Genomic DNA, 22,138 nt, shown 5'->3' on the forward strand with positions numbered 1-22,138 from the left:
TTGGATTTAGTGCGTTCAGATGTGTGATGTCTGATGTCTTGTGTGTTTGCTTGACTGGGATACAAGCTTGTAAATGTGTGTGGAACCAATTTTAGGCTACATGGGTAGGCAGTGTGGACACAACTGCATCTGGTCCAGCTAACACTATCTAATTAGAGTTGGCTACCAAAACCAGTATTAACAGGGTCCCTTGGTCTTGTCTATACACATCACTCATGAGAGTAATCTCAGGCACACTGTGATCCACTAACTTAAGGGCCTGAACCCAACCCAAGTGAAGAAAGAGAAGATCTTTGTAAGTGCATGATTCTTCAGTGATATATTCTTGGTGTTCATTTTGGGCTCTAGGATGGAGAATGAGCATGATCACTACGCTAGCATGTTGATTTTAACATTATAGCCAACCAAACGGACCACATATGATCCATACCACCATACTACATATCAAGGTGCAGGAAATAGGATTTGAATCCAAGAGAGTTATATTATCGTCTACGGAAGACCCCAAGGTTCTATGAGACCATAAGTAATACAATGGTACCATGGATACATTGAGCCATAGAAGAAAAGAGGGAAAAAACAGCAATGTGTGTATACATCCAGAGCGAGAGAGAGAGTAGATGAGGGGGCATTAACAGCCAGGCACATTGCTGTAAGCAGAGGTATGAAACGGTAAAGCGAGATAGAATTTACACGAAACAGTCCTCTCTTAAACATCCCACATGGTTTCCATACTTTACAACTGGTAACAGTGGACATTACCATGCATTGTACTTCTCTTACATAACCAGCTCTCCAATTTAAATGAAAATAAAATTCCAATAATCTAATGGTGATAAAATGTACTTTCAAAATTAGTATCAAATCTAGGGTCTCACTTTTACATTTTTATTACACACATGAAAAGTGATGAAAGAGAACAACCAAAACACAAATAATTTCTCTATCTAATGGTGATCAATCCACCTTCACAATGGATAACAGGGTCAAATCTGTGGTCCTCACTTTTACACTTTTATAATATATATAAAGATACAATGTAATTCTCTGCAAAAAGTAAAAATGGCCTTCCTACTCTCTACCACAGTTGAAGACCCCCCCTTTCTTAAGGAAGGTCTTTTACACTATAATCTCATGACACCCTGAAAGGGTGGCCTTCAAATGTCCAAGATTCTTCACATGATTCTCCATCACAAAAGACATTAAAAAAGCTACAGTTGATGTTTGATCAGTATTTAGCCTATGCAACCAAGAGTAAAGCCCTTCACTTAAGAGGAAAATGGTCACTGCATTGTTGAGCTTTCCTTCCCCTGCTACAATCGGCCCCGATGAATGACTGCAAATCACCATGACTATGTAACACTATTCCTCAGTCAAAGAGAAATTTAAAATGTATCATTTAGTGAATAAAAACAACTGAAGGAAAGGTGACAATACCTTGGTACTTAAAATCTAGTGGCTCTGGTTTGGATGGACTATGCAGAACTGATTTGTCCGCAAGGATTCACGTATCAAAGGGTTCCTAATCTGAAATGGTCACCGGCCAAAAAACCCATGTCAAATGACCAAGGAGATCAGAGAGTGTAAACCATCACATATGATATACATACAGATAGATAGGCATACTCACATACATACATACATACATGCATACATACATATGCATACATACATACAAAAAGAAATACTCATGTCCATGTTGCTGATTCATGCATGCACATGCAAAAATATGTACCATTGGGATTGGTGGACAGTACCACTGGCTGCAGTCATTCATACTGGATAGCAGTAGCTCTTGTAATGCATGGCCCTGCCCAAACAAGACACTTGTTTACCCCAAAACAGCAAGCAAAAATAATCTCCAGCATTAAATGCAAACTTCAAAAATTCTTACAATGTAGCCTTTGGCTTTCAAATTCCTGAAAACCTGGATTTGCAATGATCAAAATTCCTGCAAATAAGAGAAAACATGTTAAAATTAGCTTCAAAAGCTTGTCTACAGGCATGTAGTCTGGTGGGGTGAAGGGTTTTGCCTCCCAGGGTAAGCACCTGGGCTCAATTCCTGCTGGACACACTATTCCATAAGGAATAAACTTCAAAACCTTAAGAGGCTATGGTGGTGATGACTACTAAGCAAAAGGTAAAGATCTTTTACATCTTCAAGATGGACTTTCGGAATAGCCATCTGATTCTGAGCCTGAGACAAGAGCTCTTCAATCTCCACCTTTGCACTCTTGAAAGGCATTGCTTTCTCGAACTTGCATTCGTTAAAAACTTCAACTTCAGCTAGAAAAACTGCAATCACTGGCCTGTGATCTGAGAGTGTCAGCTCCTTTCGCCTGTACGACAACTGGTTTAATCCATTTCCATGCCACAAAATGCGATCACACCTGCGCAATTCAAATTTGAGTGCCTCCTTGAGACCAGAATATGTCCAAGCTCAGAAACAAAAAATGACTTCAAATGAATTCACCCATGTTATTGAATGGTGTTGGCCATTTTGTGTACAGTGTGAACATGAGCGCTTTGGGAAACATGAGCTTGGATGAGTTTGAGCAGTTGGTACAATGTGTGGTTGTGTGTGGCTGTGTGTATGTGAGTGCATGTGTGCATGTACATGTCCATGTGAACATGTACATGCTCATGTGCCTGTTAAAGATTGTGTTCAAAAAATGAGTGCATATGTGCACATGTGGTTGTGCACACATTGGGGGCTGTGTCAGCGCATGTGTTTTTTCATGCTTGCATGTGTGCTTGTGCCTTAAAATTTCAGTTCTCTTTTGTTAGAATGAATTAGTGTATGTGTGCATGCATGTGTGTGTGAGACTCCAAACTATGAAACTTAGCTAGTGATTTCTTCAAATCAAACATTTTTAGCTCAGAGTTTTACCATGCGGGGGTGCGACGCTTTTCACCAGCTTTTGCACTCTCACCAGAATAACGATTAGAGTTGAATTCATACTTGTATGTGGGGGCAAAAGATATCAGACCTTCATGCCATCCATCAAATCTATGCCCTCTCAGCATTTCTTTCCTCAGCTACAGCCAAAAAGAACAGCAGTAAGACAATTGTTAATAACCAGGTCACACACACTTTACTCTTTTTGTGAAACCACACTTTCTATTTCTTTACTGTATAAAGAGAAGAGCCCCCAAGAACAGGTTGCACACACACACGTGTGTGAACCTGTTTGCATGTGTGTGTGTGTGCATGTGCGCGTGCTGTAGTTTTGATACTAAAAAACAATGCCGTATGTCTTTACCTGGTCCTTCCCAAGAAGGGCTGTCCAGTCCTCTCTTGCCACAAGGAACCGGGCATCACTGTCCGACAGATTGAGACGATAATTCAAATCTCCAAGCCAAATTATTCGGCTGCCAAATGCAAGACCAAGGATGGTTTGTTAGGTAGTTGCAAGGTGCAATATGAACATGATTACCACATGTCAAAGAATAATTCATGCAGCTATTGCAAGCAAACTCTAAAGATGCAGCAAGATAAAGTAAGACTTCTTTTGTTGCTAAAGACTTCACAAACCAGCAGGCATGCATCTGTAAGTGTGTGTGAAGTCTGTGATGTATCAGGAAAAGTTTGACTTGCATTCCCGCCCTTCCAAAAAAGAGTAAATACAGTGGCTTACTCATGCCCCCATATGGTCTTTGGAACATCCATATCAGCTGCCTTCGTGGAAGGAAAGCGGGTCCGTTTCAATATTTCGGTGACGTCAGCATTCCTACGAAACTCATCTCCTTCTTTGTCTCCAGATGTGAGATGGGTGCAGACAAAACAAAAGCTAGTCTCATGAAGCACCATACTCACTGAAATAGAGCCCTGCATCCAGAGAGAAAGAACCTTGATCACCATTGAAGAGTCGGCATGACAAAAGCTTTGATTAAGCTTTCACCACATTCATGTTGTGTAGTCCACTCTCTGATGCATACTGTTGAAAGCCAATGACTTCAAATTAAGCTTGAGGATTCATGGTAAGCTTATATGTGCATGGATGCTCATGTTGAGCATGCATACACTGAGAACAGAGAGAGAGAGAGAGAGAGAGAGAGAGAGAGAGAGAGTTCTATTAACGTCTGCGTCAGAAGGCCAAAGTGGCCTACAAGACCCATTACATACATGTGTGTGTGTGTGTGTGTGTGAGTGTGTGTGTGTGTGTGTGAGAGAGAGAGAGAGAGAGAGAGAGAGAGAGAGAGAGAGAGAGAGACCTTGTTTCCCAAGCAGCCCATTATGCCAAGGCCAACGCATGAGACTGTCAGATTGTGTATGTATCGCCGCAACTTCCTGCGGACCCAGACAGAGATGTGTATCCCAACCATCTGCTTACTAGCAACTCGGACATAACGTATCCGCTTCTTAACAGGATCAGTGTAAGGGGTAAGAACCCTGGACATTGGTGAAAGTAAGGGTCTAACAAGAGTCTCATCATCGGTTGATCCACCATCATGTGGGAGATCAAAAGCAGATAGCCAGTTCATGGGTTCGGATGTGGTTCTTTGGTGTCGTGCCATGTTGAGGCCAATGCGCTCAGTGCTTCTGTAGACTTCAACTAGATTTGGCTTACCATAACAGCCTTCTTGATCATCATTCCCTTCTTTTGATGTCAATGAGGGCAGCTCTACAGGTATGAAACTAGTTTCTTCATCAATTAGAATGTGCTCAGCATCAATCTCGCCATCCCCTAGAAGGATATCAGAAGCTTCTGATGCCACCTCTCGTGAAGGTGATGGAGGGGCACTGTGACATTTACAGTTCTTCTGGCTTGCTCTGTTCAAAGTCTCCCGTATCAGCGCTTGCCATTTGATTGTAGGCCCAGGGTCCTCAGCGCCGAAGACATTGCCTGCATTCAAGGGCACAATCTCCTGGAAACTGCAGAGCAGACAATCAATTTTCGATGAGCATACATACATCTACATCATGCACCATGTTTGATTGCATCCGTCATGTGATTTGCATGCATCATGCTTGATTGGAACCATCAAGGATCCTTCGAATGCAGAAATTTGGAAGAATTTGATACCCTACCCCAGGACATAGATATCAGCAGGGTTATTCATCTCCAGCCAGCTTTTCAGTTCTAAATGTGGAGGCGGCGTTCTTCCAGCAACGTTCCATGTGCCTACAGCTATCCTGCATAGAGATGGCCACATCAAAATGGAAAAAGAAAGAATAACAGCACCATTCATGATCTCTTTCAAAAGCGACGATTGACATACTGCAACTCCTCCGTGTTTATGTACTGTCTATTCAGTGTTTCGGATTGTCCTCTCCTTATTGTATCAGAGCGCCTTCTCAATATCTCATCTACAAGCAGCACAAATTTTAGAATCAGAGATAGCTTTTATCCAGAACATGCATATGCACAAGGCTGAACAATTAAAGGGTTGCAAAATAGAATATAGTAAGCCAAAAACACTCACCCTCCCTACCATCCTTTCTACACATTAAAGGAGAGAAGTTCTTAGTTGTGTAGCTCCGTGGAGCTGCTGATCTGGTGTCTGCAAACATGCCTTGGGTATCAGAAACAATGCTCTCATGTGTAATTGTGGCTGCCAACACAACTGAATCTGTCACAGATATTACCTTCATACTCGCATTCACTCTCGCTCTCCGTATCAGGCTCTGTGTCTTCACGCTCGTCTGCACTGAACTCATCTGCACTAAATTCATCTCCAGTAGACTTGATGTTAAGCCACTTCTTCATCATCATGCGCGGCCATAATAACTGCATCCAGGAACATGAAGGCAAACTCAAATCAAGGCACCTGCTTTCTCCAATATTGTTCAAAATCTTTCACTTTTCTTTAAATCTTAAAGCACATAAGAAGAACAGTACCACCTCTCACGAGGTTAAGCCTTTTAAGGCTACTACAGCAGGCACCCCTCTTTCAGATTCTCCATCCCATACAAGCCTTGGGCTATGTCTCACACTATGCAAAGCATATAAGCCCATCAAGGAGCCTTGGTTGGCCTCGTGTGTATACAACTCAGACGTTTCACCATTTGTACCCTCCACAGCATGTATGGAACAAGCCGAGATGCACAGAAAAAAAAAGCCTCCTTAGCATTTGGTTGGAAGACACTCCCCATTTTCTGATCAGAGATGCACAGAAAAAAAAGCCTCCTTAGCATCTAGCTTTGGGTGGAAGCCACCACTCCCCATTTTCTGATCAACCACCATTTGTAAAAATATTACACAAAGCAAACCTTTCACTCTCAGACCCCCATTGCAAAGCGGTTGGCATCGCAGATCCGAGCATGTCTGAAGAAAGGGGGTTATGCTGCACCCTACCTATTGCAATCATGTATAAAATTAGCCCCAGTACACTATAACTTCTGGATCCAAGCTCGGGCTGATGATTTGGTGGGGGGTGTCTTCAAATCCCCACAGCCCCCGTTGGTATCGTGGCCGCTTTGCAACCACGTGCTGCGGGAAGACAAGCTGCCTGCAGGCTGGTGCCAATTTGTGAGTAGAGAAGGATCTACTCGAGGGGGGGAAAAGAGGGGTGGCTAGATGGCTTAAACACATGGAAATCTCATACATTCCCATGGAAGAGCTGCTGTGCATAGCTGCCGTACATTCTCAGTCAGAGTTAGCAAAAGCCAGCTAATTTGTTTGTCTCTACACACCCGCCTGGAGAATCCGCGACATAAGTGAAGGGATTCTCAAGACACAGTTGTTGCACAGGCAAGATGCCGTACATTCTACGTGCTTAAGGTTAATACAATGGTGATTAAGATTACCTCCCCTCGTTTCTTGCTTTGCTTGCGCATTGGTATGTTATTCATTTACACCAAGTCACCCAGCATAAGAAAGAAGCAGGCTCTCTGCAATTGAGCGCATGGTTGTGGATTAGAGTAAGTAGATCAAGGTAAAACCATAATTTTAAGTTGGATTATGTGAGATTATGCAAACAAAGAGAACACACACACACACACACACACACACACACACACACACACACAAAAAGCGCACAAGTTTACAGAACCCAACTGTAAACTGTTTACAGTTGGGTTGTAGAGCCCAATTATCTAAACAAAGAGCACACAGACACACACACACACACACACACGATTCAGACAACCCAACTGTTAACGTTGATTGATAAAGGATGATTCTGGGTACCTTTGATTAGTGTTAACTGCAATAAATGTTATGGGCGCTTACAATTTGCCTAGATCTAGTACAGGAGGACACTGTGCAAGCAGCAAGATGCAGAGAGCTATGCTTTGATTGATGTGGGCAAATTAAAGAAGGGAAAGAAGCCAAATTAAAGAAGGGAAAGAAGCTATGAAATAGGCAGTGCGGGTGAGTGAGAGGAAGCAGATTTGTGGCTTTTAATTATATTATTGTTTTTGTAGTTTGGTACAGTTTAGCTGAAGGGAATGCAGGTGTGGCTGACAATTCACAAGAAGAGCTTGTCGATGAAAGAGGGGGAGAGTGTAAGAGAGGGGAATCAATCGGGGTAATAAATAGATGGGGAGTGCTATGGGCTGAGGTAGTGCGTGCTGTCACGTTGAATCTGAGCCAGCAGGTGAGAAAAGAACACACACAGAGAGAGAGAGAGAGAGAGAGAGAGAGAGAGAGAGAATCTAGAGAGAGAACCTGTGTGTGTTGTGTGTGTGTGTGTGTGTGTGTGTAGAGAGAGAGAATCTAGAGAGAGAGAGAGAGAGAGAGAGAGAGAGTGATGAAGATACAATCCAGAGAGGGAGAGCTGGGGGGAGAGAGAGAGAGAGAGAGAGAGAGAGGGAGGAAGAAAGTCTAGAGAGACTGTAGAGAGTAGAGAGAGAAGAAGGTATAATCTAGAGAGGGAGAGCTGTAGAGAGTAGAGAGAGAAGCTAGAGAGGAAAGGAGAGAATCTAGAGAGAGAAGCTAGAGAGGGGTAAAGGAGAGAATCTAGAGAGAGATTGTATTGAGAGAATTTAGAGAGAGAAAGAGAGTAGGTATAGAGAGAATCTAGAGAGACAATATAGAGAGAGAGTGGATAGAGAGAATCTAGAGAGAGAGAGAGAGAGAGAGAGAGACTTGGCTACTCTTAAGAAAAAGAATGGAGAACCTTACAAGTGGTTGGACATAAGAATAGGGATGGCCAAAAAGCTGACCACCCAAATTGAAGACCCAAGTACACAGTGTACTACACACACACACATGCACTCACACACATTCATTGTCCACATTACCACACAATGTTCAATGGACCATGGATCTACAACATACTATACTATGTACAATGGACCATCGATCTACATCATCCTCTTGGAAATATTTTTTTGTCAATTCCTATAAATTACTAAATTTAACATATATTATAACTCCCAGATCTTTAATTTTTCCAAAAAACCTATATTTCAACTTTTTTGTTTCTTTCAGAAAAAAGTTTTGTGCCAAGGGTCTCTATACACTCGGAAATGATGGACGATTGCACAAGGTGGTTGCACCCATGTTAATTCACTGGCAAGTCTCTACCCAACCTAAAGAGACAGCTTATTGATAAAAAAGAACATCGCCAATCGATCCTTGTGTGATCAACACCCAGCTGGATCCAGTGTCCAAACTTGCCCTAGATGCCAAACACTACTTGATATATGATGGTAGTGGGATTTGTGAAATGGGCCCTGTTCAAAATTTTCAAATTTAAGGAATCTCTCTCTCTCTCTCTCTCTCTCTCTCTCTCTCTCTCTCTCTCCCAAAAAAAAGAGGTTGTGCGCGCATGTGTGTGTGTGTGTGTGTGTGTGTGTGTGTGTGTGTGTGAGAGAGAGAGAGAGAGAGAGAGAGAGAGAGAATCTCTACCTTAAGAGGTAAAGACTCTTGAAGTCACTTATTTTAAATAGCCTTTATTGATTAAAATAGCATTGTGAATAACTTTAACATTCAATTCCAATACTATTAGAAGTCCCATGTGGAAAATTGTAACTTCTGCTTCAATGACCTAGTTAGGTAAAGTATGAAGGTTATAAACACTTGTTAAATACGAGTATTCGAATTCGTAATACAATCATACGTGCATGCACACACAGAAAGAAGTAAAATCAACCATAAATGACAATCTCTCTCTTACATTAAAAACATTTTAAAACCTTATAAATCAAAACACCATTGTAAATGACTTTGAAGTTTTTCTCTTTTACTAATGGGGGGAGACCCTCATGGAAGAGTGTAAGCTTTTGCTCTAGTGACATAGTTTTTGATCATGGATTAAGGCTAAATATATGATTGATAATGTTTTTAATAAGAAAGGTCATTTACATAGTTGCTAATTCATCCGCACGACTTGCTTTCACGTTGCAAGTAGTGATGTTTGGATATATTAGCTTCAAAGGTTGCTTAGTTGTACAAAGTACACGCGAACCTCCTCTATATTTTGTCTTCCTATAAACTATTTTCTAATTTTCACACATATAAAACGTATTTTCGTTTTTCATTTTTATAAAAAAAATTATTCTAAAAAAGTATCACATACACAAAAGTCTTAATTAGTACCTTGTCCTTCACACAACTATAATCAATGGTAGACATGACTTTATTTTACTTCTTTAAGGTTTGAATAGTATATCTTAAGTTGTTGGTGCAATTTTGTAAGCACACATTGCATGCCACTCAACACATGCATGCTATCATCACGAACCTTCTACGAAACACTCTTCACTTTTTGCTTTCCCCTTTCATGACCACTTATGAAAAAGTTGTTAGTGAAGATTGGATAAAGGTGCTTTTTTTGGGTTAAAGGAGAGGACATTGGCTTCTTAATTAGATGGAGTCCTTTGTTGACCTTCATAAAGCAAAAAGCTTGCACCATGTCTAATGTTTGTTATGCTTAAAATTCCTTGTTTTAATCATATTTAATAGCCTTAGCTAGAGAGGACCATTAATGGTCCTTTCCTTCACTAAAAGCATCATGCATAAGGGATCATTAATATATTTAATAGCCTTAACTAGAGGGGACCATTAATGATCCGTTCCTTCACTAAGGGATCCGATATTGAAATCTTGAAAAGATAAGTACCCCACATTATGAACTTGACCTCTCATTACATCATATAAATCAAGAGCTTTGAAGGTTGTTGGAATTGCTGGTTGAGACATCTTATTAGAGATTGTGGGACAAGACATCATTTTATAAATTTCATCTAAAATAATGGGGACACATCCGTTCCATTACATTGACTTATAACAGGAAATAACACCCCCATGTTCATAGGATCATCCTCGCTTATAATCTAAAATAAAATTTCCCTATTCATAGGATCATCACAACTTGTAATCTAAGATAAAATATCTTTTCATAAATGTGACAAGGTGCTAATAAAGAATCAAATAAAAAAATTCCTTGCATTAATAAATGCCTTACAATCAAGTGGTGATTTATTAGTCCACTAAAAGTTTTCATTTTTAAAATCGTAAAAATAATAGTGCTTATTTATGTTACATGAATAAATAATTATTCATACCATATCAAGTATAAATCCAAATATTTAATAACTTTTATTTGAAAATGGTAAATCATTACCTCACCTCAAAAAGGCTAATGGAATGTGGAAGTGCAAGGATGCTTCCAAGCAAATGTTCTCTTTTAGTGAGGCATAAATTTCTCCACTTTCACATCATTTCTATAAGTGGTTTGCTTTCCAAATCAAATCTTTTCAAAGTCTTTCATGTTTGGAATCGTGTTTCAATGAATCTCGCAAGATTAAGTGTGATTAACTTTTTTTTTTTCGGAGAATGCCAGAAAAGCTACTTGTAAAAATCTTATTTGATTACTTCAAGTGTCTTCATAGCAAAAGTAAAACAAGAATAACAAAAGTTGTGTTTGTAAATGCATTACAGTATTTGCATTGTAAGTAAGGACCTTTCAGAGAGAAAAGTGCTCATCTTTTCTTTTGTACTTGAATGATAGTAACAAGTAAGTTAAAGGGTGGTAAATGTTTTTTTGTTTCAGCTTAAAATCATAGAGGACTCCAAGAAGTTGCATCTTCAAAGGAAATATTAATGCAAGTTATTGACTATCATAACATCCATTATTTTTGCAAAGACAAATGCTTCAAATATCTTCATGATTAAAAAAAATGTTTGCTAATGTTGTGGAAAATTCTTTTTTTATATATAAAAATACAAAATACGGAGAGAAAGGAGATTGCTCCTATCAGAGCAACTAAAAGAAGTATGGAAAGAAGTTCAAAATTTATCGTAACCAAATGATTTTTTACACTCGATCTACTCATTGAGGAGCAGAGTCTAGGAATTGATCTTTTCGGGGCTTACAATCATAAAGGTCTCCAAGAAGTTTCATTTTCAAACAAAGTAAATATTAGTAAATGTAAGTTATTGTGACTATCATAACATCTGTGACTTTGCTGCAAAGACAAATGCTACAAATATCTTCATGTTTTTTTTAATTTTTAATTTTTGCTAATGTTGTGGCAATGAAATACCATGTCAAATTCATGATGTTGTTTCCCCACCCACCAAATTATATGAACATTTAAATTAAACCATCATGTTGAACATACTTCAAGAACGTGTCATATGAAAATTGGAAAAGATAATTATACCCAGAAAATGGCTTGTACTTCAATGATAGGTTATGAATGCATGGCCTTTTTTGTCTATCCTTTTGTGTTGCAAAATAATTTGGCTTTCATCAATAGATTGTGAATGTACCACGTAAGACTGGCATAAGTTGACCTTCTCCATGAAGGTATCTCTACCACTCAAGTCCTTCTCTAGGTGCAATATCTAATAAAAAATATAGTACTTTCACAAATATTCCAATTAATTGAGCCTCATTATGTGTCCAATTCATATTTTAAGCAATGGCATGCTTAACTTTCATTTTGAAGATAGTGTCATAGTTTTTTTAAATTTAATAGCCTATTGGATTATCTCTTTTTCATTTTGAAGGTGGTCGCATCACAAAAAAAATTTAAAATAAAATTATGAGCCTATTCGATTATGAGTGAAAGATGCATAAGGCTCATGCATAGCATTTTACACAAAATAATATTATATTTAAGTACAATTAGAATTGAGTATCCATAGGCCTTGAAGATCTTTGACATTATTCTTAAAAGGGAAATTTGAAGTGTAAATGCACTGTAAGACACACATACACCACCACATCAAGTTCAAATCTTGTTGGCAATATTTTGTGAGGCATCTTGTAAATGATATATCTCTCTAAATGACATATACTTAAAACAATACCTCTCTAATGGTTTGATCTAGAGCTTGATATTTGAAAATCATAAAATGATGATTACAAATTCTAAGTGATAAAATTGCATTTGTGAATATCTTTTAAGATCCTAAAAATAAAAGTTTCTACATTATGCCTTTAGCTCTAACGTATAGATTCCACTTCAATATTCAAGCAATACATAACCTTATTCAATGCTTAAATCTAGGGATTTGTTGTGATTGAGGTATAATTAACACCATATTAGATAATTTGGGAAAATCCCATTCCCATTTGAAAAATGGGATCAAGGTGAACCTATCCAAGATTTTGTCATGTAACATATCGTTGGAAAGATATTCAAGAGTAGAATCTAAATCTATAATCTCTGACAAATATGCTCAAGATATGGCCAAAACTATATTGAAAAGTTGATTCCCAAAGTGTGAGATTTTTTTTTGAATTATCTAATATTGTCTTTATTTTTTTAAAAAAAATATTGAGAAGTGTTTAAAATTCTTGACTTTACAACCTAATGTGAGGCTTAAGCATGACCATGAGCTAGGACATTGGCACTAAACACATGCAAAGGTTTATTTTATTTTCACTAGGGTGCTTGAAGGTGGCTCTCTTAAGTAAGCTGTCAACCATAAGACTACTTTTTTTTCACTAGGGTGCTTGAGTCATCCATGATCCATAACGCCTAGATCTAAGTAGCAATTCCCATATGAGGTGATTATACAAAAACATGTAGCACACATGGATGAGCAAGGGTAAAACCAACTTCTTTATTTTCTTTAAATTGAATTAAGGAACTGTATACATGATGGTGATATAGCTATAAAAAATGCTCACAAAGACACCACCAGTATTGATTCATTACTCAAAATCTTTTTTATAATGGAAAGAAAACATGTCTCAATCACCTTGCTTGCATGTGAAAAAGATAAGACATGCAAGGCCACCTTCTCTCTCTCTCTCTCTCTCTCTCTCTCTCTCTCTCTCTCTCTCTCTCTCTCTCTCTCTCTCTCTCTCTCTCTCTCTCTCTATCAAAATTTATTCCCACGAAAAATATAATATGGGGAGGTGCATCAAAATTCATACCCACAAAGCGACGAACTAAATGTGTCTACTTGCTTAATTCCATGCCATTTTTCAAATCAAACAGTGGCCTTATTGTTCATATAGATTACACGTCTTATGTGATGTACTTGAAAGAATATCAATAGTTTTAAATGACCAATATATTTTCTCTAAAAGCATAGAATAAGAGAAAGATAAGAATAATGGAGTTAGCAACATCAAATGATCAAATACAAAGTTCATACATGTGTTGAAACAACAAGACTTACATAAAAGGCCTAGAACTTGCCTCTCCTAGTGTTTCCAAGGAGTGTAATGCTTTTGTTGATTGTATGGATACTTTAATAGCTTCATAACTTTAGTTCCACTCCTTTTATGGTGCTCTTAGCAAGCAAACTTCTAATAAGCCTAGACATATGTAATATTTTAGACTTTCCAACTCATATTGCATCATGTAGACATATGTAATATTTTGGCCTTTCCAACTTGTATTGCATTATGTATCTCAAATTCTAAAGATAACACTATGGGCTAGCATTATGTTCTTTAGATGATCAGCTTCCTTCTTGCATGATGTGAGCCAAAGTTTATTATTGTACAAGTAGTAGAGTATTGTAAGTTTTTTTTTTTGTGTTGGGGTGCCACGAACAATGTTCTCGTCTTCAAGAGATGGCAATGGAGAACCCTATTGGCAAACTTTTCTAGCTTATGATATAAAAATAAATGTAATCCCATAGGCTTGAAAGGGAATTGTGAGCTATATTTCATTAAGCAAGTTTATATAAGATATTTTTGAAAGCACATTTTCTTAGATATTTCATAAAATTGGATCAAATTTAGCAAAATCCTAGCATCATGATATACATAAATCACATTGAAGTGCAAAATATTTCCTACTTCTTGTAATGATCAATAAAAAATAAAGCACGTCTTATATTGAAATAGAGTATATGCAATTTTTGACGCTTCTGTGTGCACTTCGATATGTTATATATGTATAAATTGAACCTAAAAAACTATGATTCAAAAATAAAAAATACTACATGCTTACTCATTCTTAGAAAATTCAAAATAGCTTTGATTTCTAAACTCAAATAGGGAGAAATTATACTTATACGTATGGATATATATATGGATTTGGTAGAAAGGAGGAGTAATACAAGGTTTGGCTATACATCAACAATAATCAAGTAAGTACTTTGTAAAAAATTACCTTTCAATGTAAATAGAAATAAGGAGTAGTACAAGTTTTGGCTATACATCAAGAATGATCAAATAAGTACTTTGTAAAAAATTATAGATTTTTAAACTTTATGTGTGCTAGTTCTTGTCCCTACTAATGGGTGTAAGGAAGTAGCACACACTTCCATCAAACTTCCCTACTAATATGGGTGCAAGGACAAGTGTACACTTCCATCAAAACTTCCCATTAAATTTGAGATATGAGTCAATCTTAGTTTGTGTTGCTTATTGCTTGAGTCACTTGCATGGCTTTCCTAACTCTTAACATATATGTTGTGTATTATAGAGGAGGGGGTGTGTATGTAAGTGTGGGGGATAATATCCCATAGTATTAATATAATCTTGGCCACTATGAAACCTATAACACTGTGCATTATAATAATTTTGTTGTGTTGGGGGCACTTTGTAATACTAGTGTTATTAGTGTATGTTGTGGCATGGATGCTTATGCTGTGGAATGCACCATAGATGGTGGTGGATAGGGAACTCTACAATAATTTGTAGTAGGTGGGGCTTGATAGCCTTAGAAAAGGACCATGGGTGGGTTTTGGGACACTTAAGCTTGCAATTCATATTATGCACCCTAAGCTCCCATGCATAAGGTGTAAGAGGCCAAGATGATGGACCAACCTTAATATTTTTCCTATCATCCAATTCATGTCTTAAACATCTTCATATTAAACATCATATTATGCACCCTGAGCTCCCATACATAAGGTCTAAGAGGTCAAGATGATGGACCCACCTTAATGTTTTTCCTGTCTTCCAATTCATGTCCTAAACATCTTAATATTAAACATCTTATCAACTTGCACCACTAGGAATTCCTAAATAAGCCAATTAGAAAACAATATATATGTGTATAAGTATGTATTTGTGTGTATATGTATATATGTATGTATATGCATATGTGTGTATATGCATATATGTATGTATATGTATATGTGTGTATATGTATGTATATGTATATATATATATATATATATATATATGTATATGTATATGTGTGTATATGTATGTATATGTGTATGTGTGTGTGTGTGTGTATATACATGTATGTATATATATGTGCATATATATGTATATGTGTCTATATATATATATATATATATATATATATATATATATATATATATATATATATATATATATATATATATATATATATATATATATATATATAGACACATATATATACATATATATACACATATATATACATACACACACACACACACACACACACACACACACATATATACACACACACACACACACACACACACACACACACACACACACACACACACACACACACACACAGAGAGAGAGAGAGAGAGAGAGAGAGAGAGAGAGAGAGAGAGAGAGAGAGAGAGAGAATTTTGTTTAAGTCTATATATAAACAATGGATTGGTAGGAATAAGGACCCCAAGGATTTACAAGCTAAGTGTATTTCTTGCATATTTGACACTTTGACCCCATCTTTTGTGGTTAGTATGTTTAACATGGCTCTTTACTGAGATTCCCACCCCATCTTGTTCTAGTAAAACTATTACCCCAATCCACAAGGTTGGTGAACATGTTGGGACATCATTGATGCCTACCATTACAATTGGCCACACATTTGCAAAAATATATGAGTTACTATTGGAGTCTTAGATTAGCTCCCTAGGAAAGAAGTAGAGTTATAGTGCTAAAGGGGAAGGATTTTAGATGACCTATTCTACATTGGATCATATCTTCACATTGAGAGACATTATTAAGGAAAGTAGGCATCACAAGCTATAAGTCTATTGTTGGTTTGGGGACTTTTGCAGAGCATCATCCCTAGGTAATTCCTTTTAGACATATTTAGGTGCTAGCCCTTCCATTATTTCAAAAGTCATGGATTATATATGAGTCAGTCATACAAGGAGAATGTCTGCAAAAATCACTAGTAGAATTGGGGTGAAACAAGGATGCCCTTTCTCTTCAACATTATTTGGCAATAAATAGATGAGATCTCTAACTTCATTTGGAGACTTGGTGGTAGCCAAATTGTCCCACTAGCTAATACATAGATGAGATCTCTAACTTGATTAATAGGAGTCTTTGTAGCCAAAGTGTCCCACTAGCTAATATAGTGATCCCCACATTCCTAATATAATGTTAATATCAAATTCAAAATAGGGAAATAAATATTCCTAGAAAAACTACATGCCTTTGTGAGTAGCAAGCATGGCCTCAAAATAAACATTTGCAAGGTCATAATCTTTATGAGTAGCATGACCTCACAATGAACATTTGTAAGGCCATGATCTTTAATAACTCATGCTAGGCAACATCTAGGTTCCATTTCCAACTTGAAGGGGATCATGTAGAGATTATTGCCTCCTATGTATACCTAAAAGTTACTTACCCTAATTTTAACCATAAGCTAGCTTGACTAGCAAAACAAGGCGATATGCCACTCTAGCTTTATTTGGAGGGATAATGTCTCATGACATAGTATTTGGAGTCTAGTACTAAGTGGTGGCTTTTGATAGGCAAGTAAAATATTGTCAAGGTAGAGAGGCACTACCTTTTCAAATGCCTAGTGTGTATTCTAACATACAAGGGAGGGATTCCACTATCTCTTCATAGATGGTTTTGGTCCATTTTTCCAAGACATTGGATTTTTAAACTAGTATTTCCTAGGACACTATATTTGATGGGGTTGCACCAATGTAGAGACCATCTATATAGAGAGGTATGGACTCAGACCCTTGAGAATTCATAGTGGCTAGCCACAATCACTATATTTGATGGAGTTGCACCAACATAGAGACCATCTATATAGAGAGGCATGGAATTAGACCCTTGAGAATTCACACAGCTAGCCATCACTAATTTCTCTCTCTCACCTAACCGTAATCAGGTAAGCCCCCAAAATCGAGTCATCTTACCAAATGGATGCCAATGCAAATTGGTAGCACCCAAATTACGTTGACCACCACATGCTTAGTGGAGAGAGCACTCTTATTACTACATATCATACATCTAAAGCCTACTAAGGTAAGGTGATCCTCCATGCAATATCATACATCTAAAGCCTACTTAGCTAAGGTGATCCTCTATGCAATAGATCTAGATCTAAGAGATTCTTCAAAGACATGGGAGTATTTAACATAGGAGTGCTGGCAAGAGAGGTCTACAATCTACCACCTAAGAGCTTATTTGAGGTCATAGATGTAGAGGATACATATTGATTCCCTCTTTTTCCACATACAGGGCTTATACTTGAGATGATTATTCCTCTATAAAATGTTTCAACCATTACAAGGCTCCTTTGTAGCCTTGTCATTTATTTCTTTAACTATATTGTTCTATCTTTAGTCACTTTATGGTGCACCAAAACACAATAGTGGAAGCATGATCTTCATAATTCAAAGCATTGAAATATAGAAAGAAGTGGAAAGTAAAAAAATATTATTGCTCGTGTATGATTTGATTACAAACTTATGGATGTCTACCCACCCACGTGCTCCACATTAGGAGCTTTGATTGCGATCTAGATAGACTCTGGACATATAATATCTTGCTTACAAGAGTGCTTGAATACAATGAACTCGATGATGAACAAAGGCTACCAAACTAGTCTATATATAAAGCCCAGGGTGTGGCATGGATGTAGGTCGACTACGTTAGCCAACCCATGACTTGGTTCAAAATTGTGTTGGTTTGCTGTCCAATACTCATTAATCCCATCACAGATCCCTCACAAGATATATATTGAGATATTGACCTTAACTACTACGGTGCCGATATGGGTGACATGCTAGGATGACACATTTGCACTTACTCCATTAGCATGGTTGGTGAGATTATAGGTAATATTTTGCCAGTAGTTTATAGAGTGTATAAAAACCATTTTGGTGCACTAGAGCTATGGCATATTTATAGCGCCAACTTATGTAGTCAGGTTCACACACTATGGACCAACCTTTGTATACTATAGGAGGAGAGTACTTTCTGTTATAGTATGTACTCCTCTCTTTATGTTATGCTTGTAGTGAAGATAAGAGAATAGAAGAAAATTCAACCATTGTGTGGGAGTAGATTTCAAGGCTTTAGTGATTTCATAATTTAGATTTGAGGCTGTTTTGGGTCCCGTTGTGGCTTTGTATGCTTTTCGTAGTTAGGCACTTTGTGAAACTATCAATTTTAACTGAGTATGCCAAATTTTTGGTTCAATGCAAAGTTATGATAGAAATTTGGTTGTAGGGTAGTCTATGTGTAGAGAATCTAAGATTTATGGGTTATTGGAGAATGTATATTTATGTTCACATATAACTACAATAACAGGTATATAGTACCGATGTGTTAGAGATTACAGGTTTATAGTATCGATGTGTTAGAGATTACAAATTTGTTGTAAGTGCATAAGTTTTTACAAGCACTGTTAGAGATTACAGGTTTATAGTATCGATGTGTTAGAGATTATAGGTTTATAGTACTGATGTGTTAGAGATTACAGGTTTATAGTATCGATGTGTTAGAGATTACAAATTTGTTGTAAGTGCATAAGTTTTTACAAGCACTGTTTTGTAAGTTGCTATATATAATTATGTTGGGCAATATATCCTAGATTGTGAGCGAGAAGCTGGAAAGAAATAACTTCCAAGCATGGAAGTTCAGGATGAGAGACTTCCTCATGGGAAAGTGATAATGGGAGTTTATTTCAGGTGATAAGAGCTAGAACTTTTGGAAGAAAATGTCACTCCTCACAATAGGCACATGCTTTTAAGTCATGGCATAAGAGAGTCAATAAAGTGATATATTGGCCTACCAGTTAGTGTGTCGGATGCTATGATTGGCCATATAAATGAAGTAACAACTCCTAAGGATGCATGGGAGATACCTTAATTTGTATACCTTAGTTAAGTTGTATAGAACAAGTACCAAGGTAAGAAAGATGCAGTTGAAAAAAGAGCTACATAATGTGTAGAGGAATAAGATGAGTATCAGTGTGATTACTCATTGAAAGTGAAAGGTTTTATAGATACCCTTGGATCTATTGGAGCTCTTGTTGTGATGATAATGAATGACTTGGTGTTGGTCACATTGAATGAGCTTGGCAAAGAATATGACTAATTTTGGACATCTATCTAAACTCATGAATACTTCCCAAAATTTAAGAATCTTATAGCCATTCTTATCAACTGAGGACATGAATATCAAGAGTAAATCATCTTTTGGAAATATGCAGGACCATAGGCCTTCAACGTGAACACATGCAAAGGTAGAGGTAGAGGCAGATTATCATTTGGAGGTCAAGGTGCATGCCATTTTAGAAACAAAAATCAAGGGCAACAACAATAGGTAGAAGAGGTCACTCTAAAGGCAGAGGAGCCAGAGAGGCCAAGGTGGATGGCAAAGAAACTAGAGTGGAAATAGCATGGAGTACTATTATTGTGGCAAACTAGGTCATATGGCAAAGGACTACTATAAAAACTAGAATGACATTAAAAGAGAGAAGCTATACCGTTTGTAATATAGCACATGTTTAGTTCCATGATTACAGATACATGAAACCCTAGAGATGTATGGTATGCTGATTTGGGTGCTTCTAACCACACGAACAGTCATGGAGAGTGCTTTAGAGATATGTAAAAAATGAAAAACCAAGGTATATGGAAACACATGATGCTACATTATAGACATTGACATTTGGCATAAGCATATTGGTCATATCAATATTCGGTGAGCAATGAGGGCACTTGAAAAATATGTAGGCCCAAAGTATTGTTAAAAGGTTGCCAAAATTCAAAGTAGATGGAACACACAAAGTATTTGAAGCATGCCAATTGGGAAAATAGTTTAAGCATGCTTTTTCACATGATAGGAATGTGAGTTAAAGACCATTGGTTAAAGACCATTGGATGTGGTGCATTCTGATGTTTGGGGACCAATAAAGATAAAATCAGTCAAAGGACACCACTGTTATATATTGTGCATTGATGACATACTAGGAATGTGTGGGTTTACTTCATGGAGACCAATAATCACATGTGCTTAGTGGACCTAGAGAGTCCTCTAGCAGTGGCTCTATTGTTAGACCTTGGTTAAGAAGGTTGAGGACACATCATTTGGTGGTCCTAAAAGTGCCAAAAATTTAGCAAATTCGCGTGTATCATGAAGGGAAAAGAGAAGGTGGATCATCCTTTCATAATGCCTGCTATTTTTGTAGGCCATGGGGATAGTGGCCCATAATAGAGCCTTGGTGATGAGGAGTTTATGATCTTGGTTGTTGTTACACCAGGTGTATAAAGAGCTAAAGCTCTGCTGAGAACACATGGTAGTGATCTAGGTGTATACAGGTCTATGAGGGTTAGATATCTAGTGGGACAAATTGAGATATATATGCATGAGGGGATGACATGTTGAAGAAACATGTATGCCTTGTATGACAACAATTGGGGCATCACTTGGTTATGGAAAAAGATGCATCTTGTGATAAAAGTAAAGTGCAAAAGGCATAGGGTAAGGGGTATTGTGTATAGAGAAGAAAGGAAATGCTTGATGGGGAGCAATTAAAGCGACCAGATTGGAAGAAGGGTGGAATTGGAAGGTGATGGTGGAAACCCTTTCTCCACCATGGGGGTGAGGGTGCTCTCTTATCCTTAGCTTACTTCCTATATACCTTAGTCCAAAATCAAGCGCAAACACAATGTATGTACCGCCACTCTTCATGATCATGGGAGACCTTGAAAACCCATCAAGAGGCCCAATAATGAAGACCAGAATTACATGCCATGTCCAACCATGGGCCATGGTGGCCGAGGCATCATAGAGATACTGGGTCCTTCCCCTCATGAATAGAGCTAGTCACTTTGTTGTATATGTCTTGGTTCAAAGACTCCTATAAGCAATGATGCCCTATATAGAAGTTCACATACATGCCATGAAGGAGCACAACCTTCTTCCCTTGAGTATGGGGGCTAAGGCTACTCTCTCTTCTTTTCTTCTTTTGGGGGGTGGGGGGTTCTTTTGTGCTATTCAAGGGCACAGACCCCACCTCGCTCAAGCATGCACATTCCTTGCTTGAAGGTGCATTTTTCATCAAAAGTGGGGTCTTACATATGCTTTGTATATGTTGTGTTGAAATTATTATCCTTTTCTCCTTTATCTTATGAAGGGAAAACTTGATTTGACCTAGTCCTGGCTCCATAAATGCAAAAAGTTACCTCCTTGTAGCACGCTCTTTTGAAAAGATATTGGAAGCTCTTAACAAGACTTAAAAGTTCAGATTTAATAAAATCTTGAATAAGAAAGCCGACATTGACCTCAAAATGTCCATGCAAAGTCCATCAAAAACCTCAAATACATCCCCTCTTTGAAGTTTGTACTATATATTGGAATTTTGAGTATGTAATGACCAATTTTTATAAGGAAAATCTCCTTCTTCTTCCAGCACTTTCCCCTCCTCTATTGACTACCACTTGCCTCCATTACTCCATCCCTCACTTGCCACTCCCATGCCCCTTCTATACCATCTTCCCACCTCCTCACTGACTGCCACTTGCCTCCATTCCTCCATCCCTCGCTTGCCACTCCCATGCCCCTCCTATGCCATCCCCCCACACCTCCACCAGGTACCCATCCCTTGCCACTC

The 22,138-nt window shown here is 37.8% G+C and overlaps 1 protein-coding gene across 5 annotated transcripts; it reads right to left on the bottom strand.

The window, feature by feature from the left end:
- Window positions 1-978: 978 nt before the first annotated feature.
- On the bottom strand, window positions 979-7,453 carry LOC147609808 (type I inositol polyphosphate 5-phosphatase 4-like). 5 transcript variants are annotated; one of them, XM_086786826.1, is made up of 15 exons: window positions 7,134-7,453; window positions 6,752-6,835; window positions 5,591-5,732; window positions 5,428-5,505; window positions 5,224-5,311; window positions 5,033-5,137; window positions 4,216-4,876; window positions 3,639-3,829; window positions 3,264-3,372; window positions 2,891-3,039; window positions 2,156-2,390; window positions 1,895-1,951; window positions 1,758-1,810; window positions 1,438-1,527; window positions 979-1,336 (listed from the first exon to the last, which is right to left on the bottom strand). In XM_086786826.1, exons 2-12 carry the CDS (start codon window positions 6,794-6,796, stop codon window positions 1,943-1,945), a joined length of 1,812 nt encoding a protein of 603 aa, XP_086642952.1. In that variant the 5' UTR covers window positions 6,797-6,835; window positions 7,134-7,453; the 3' UTR covers window positions 979-1,336; window positions 1,438-1,527; window positions 1,758-1,810; window positions 1,895-1,942. The 5 variants fall into 5 exon arrangements, with proteins under 5 accessions (XP_086642952.1, XP_086642950.1, XP_086642951.1 ...); XM_086786824.1 differs by having other exon boundaries at window positions 1,736-1,810; XM_086786825.1 differs by having other exon boundaries at window positions 979-1,352; window positions 1,736-1,810.
- Between the last annotated feature and the right edge of the window lie 14,685 nt (window positions 7,454-22,138).

Source organism: Cibotium barometz, chromosome 50, assembly GCF_041138505.1.
Source record: "Cibotium barometz isolate CiBa-2024 chromosome 50, ASM4113850v1, whole genome shotgun sequence".
NCBI classification, from domain to species: Eukaryota; Viridiplantae; Streptophyta; class Polypodiopsida; order Cyatheales; family Cibotiaceae; genus Cibotium; species Cibotium barometz.

Excerpts from the sequence above, each read along its gene's own strand:
- LOC147609808 (XM_086786826.1), bottom strand. The coding sequence starts at position 6,796 with ATGAATAACATACCAATGCGCAAGCAAAGCAAGAAACGAGGGGAG. Across the intron at positions 5,733-6,751 it reads AAAGCAAGAAACGAGGGGAG|TTATTATGGCCGCGCATGAT; the intron begins GTAATCTTAATC and ends TCCTGGATGCAG. Across the intron at positions 5,506-5,590 it reads GAGTGAATGCGAGTATGAAG|ACACCAGATCAGCAGCTCCA; the intron begins GTAATATCTGTG and ends GCATGTTTGCAG.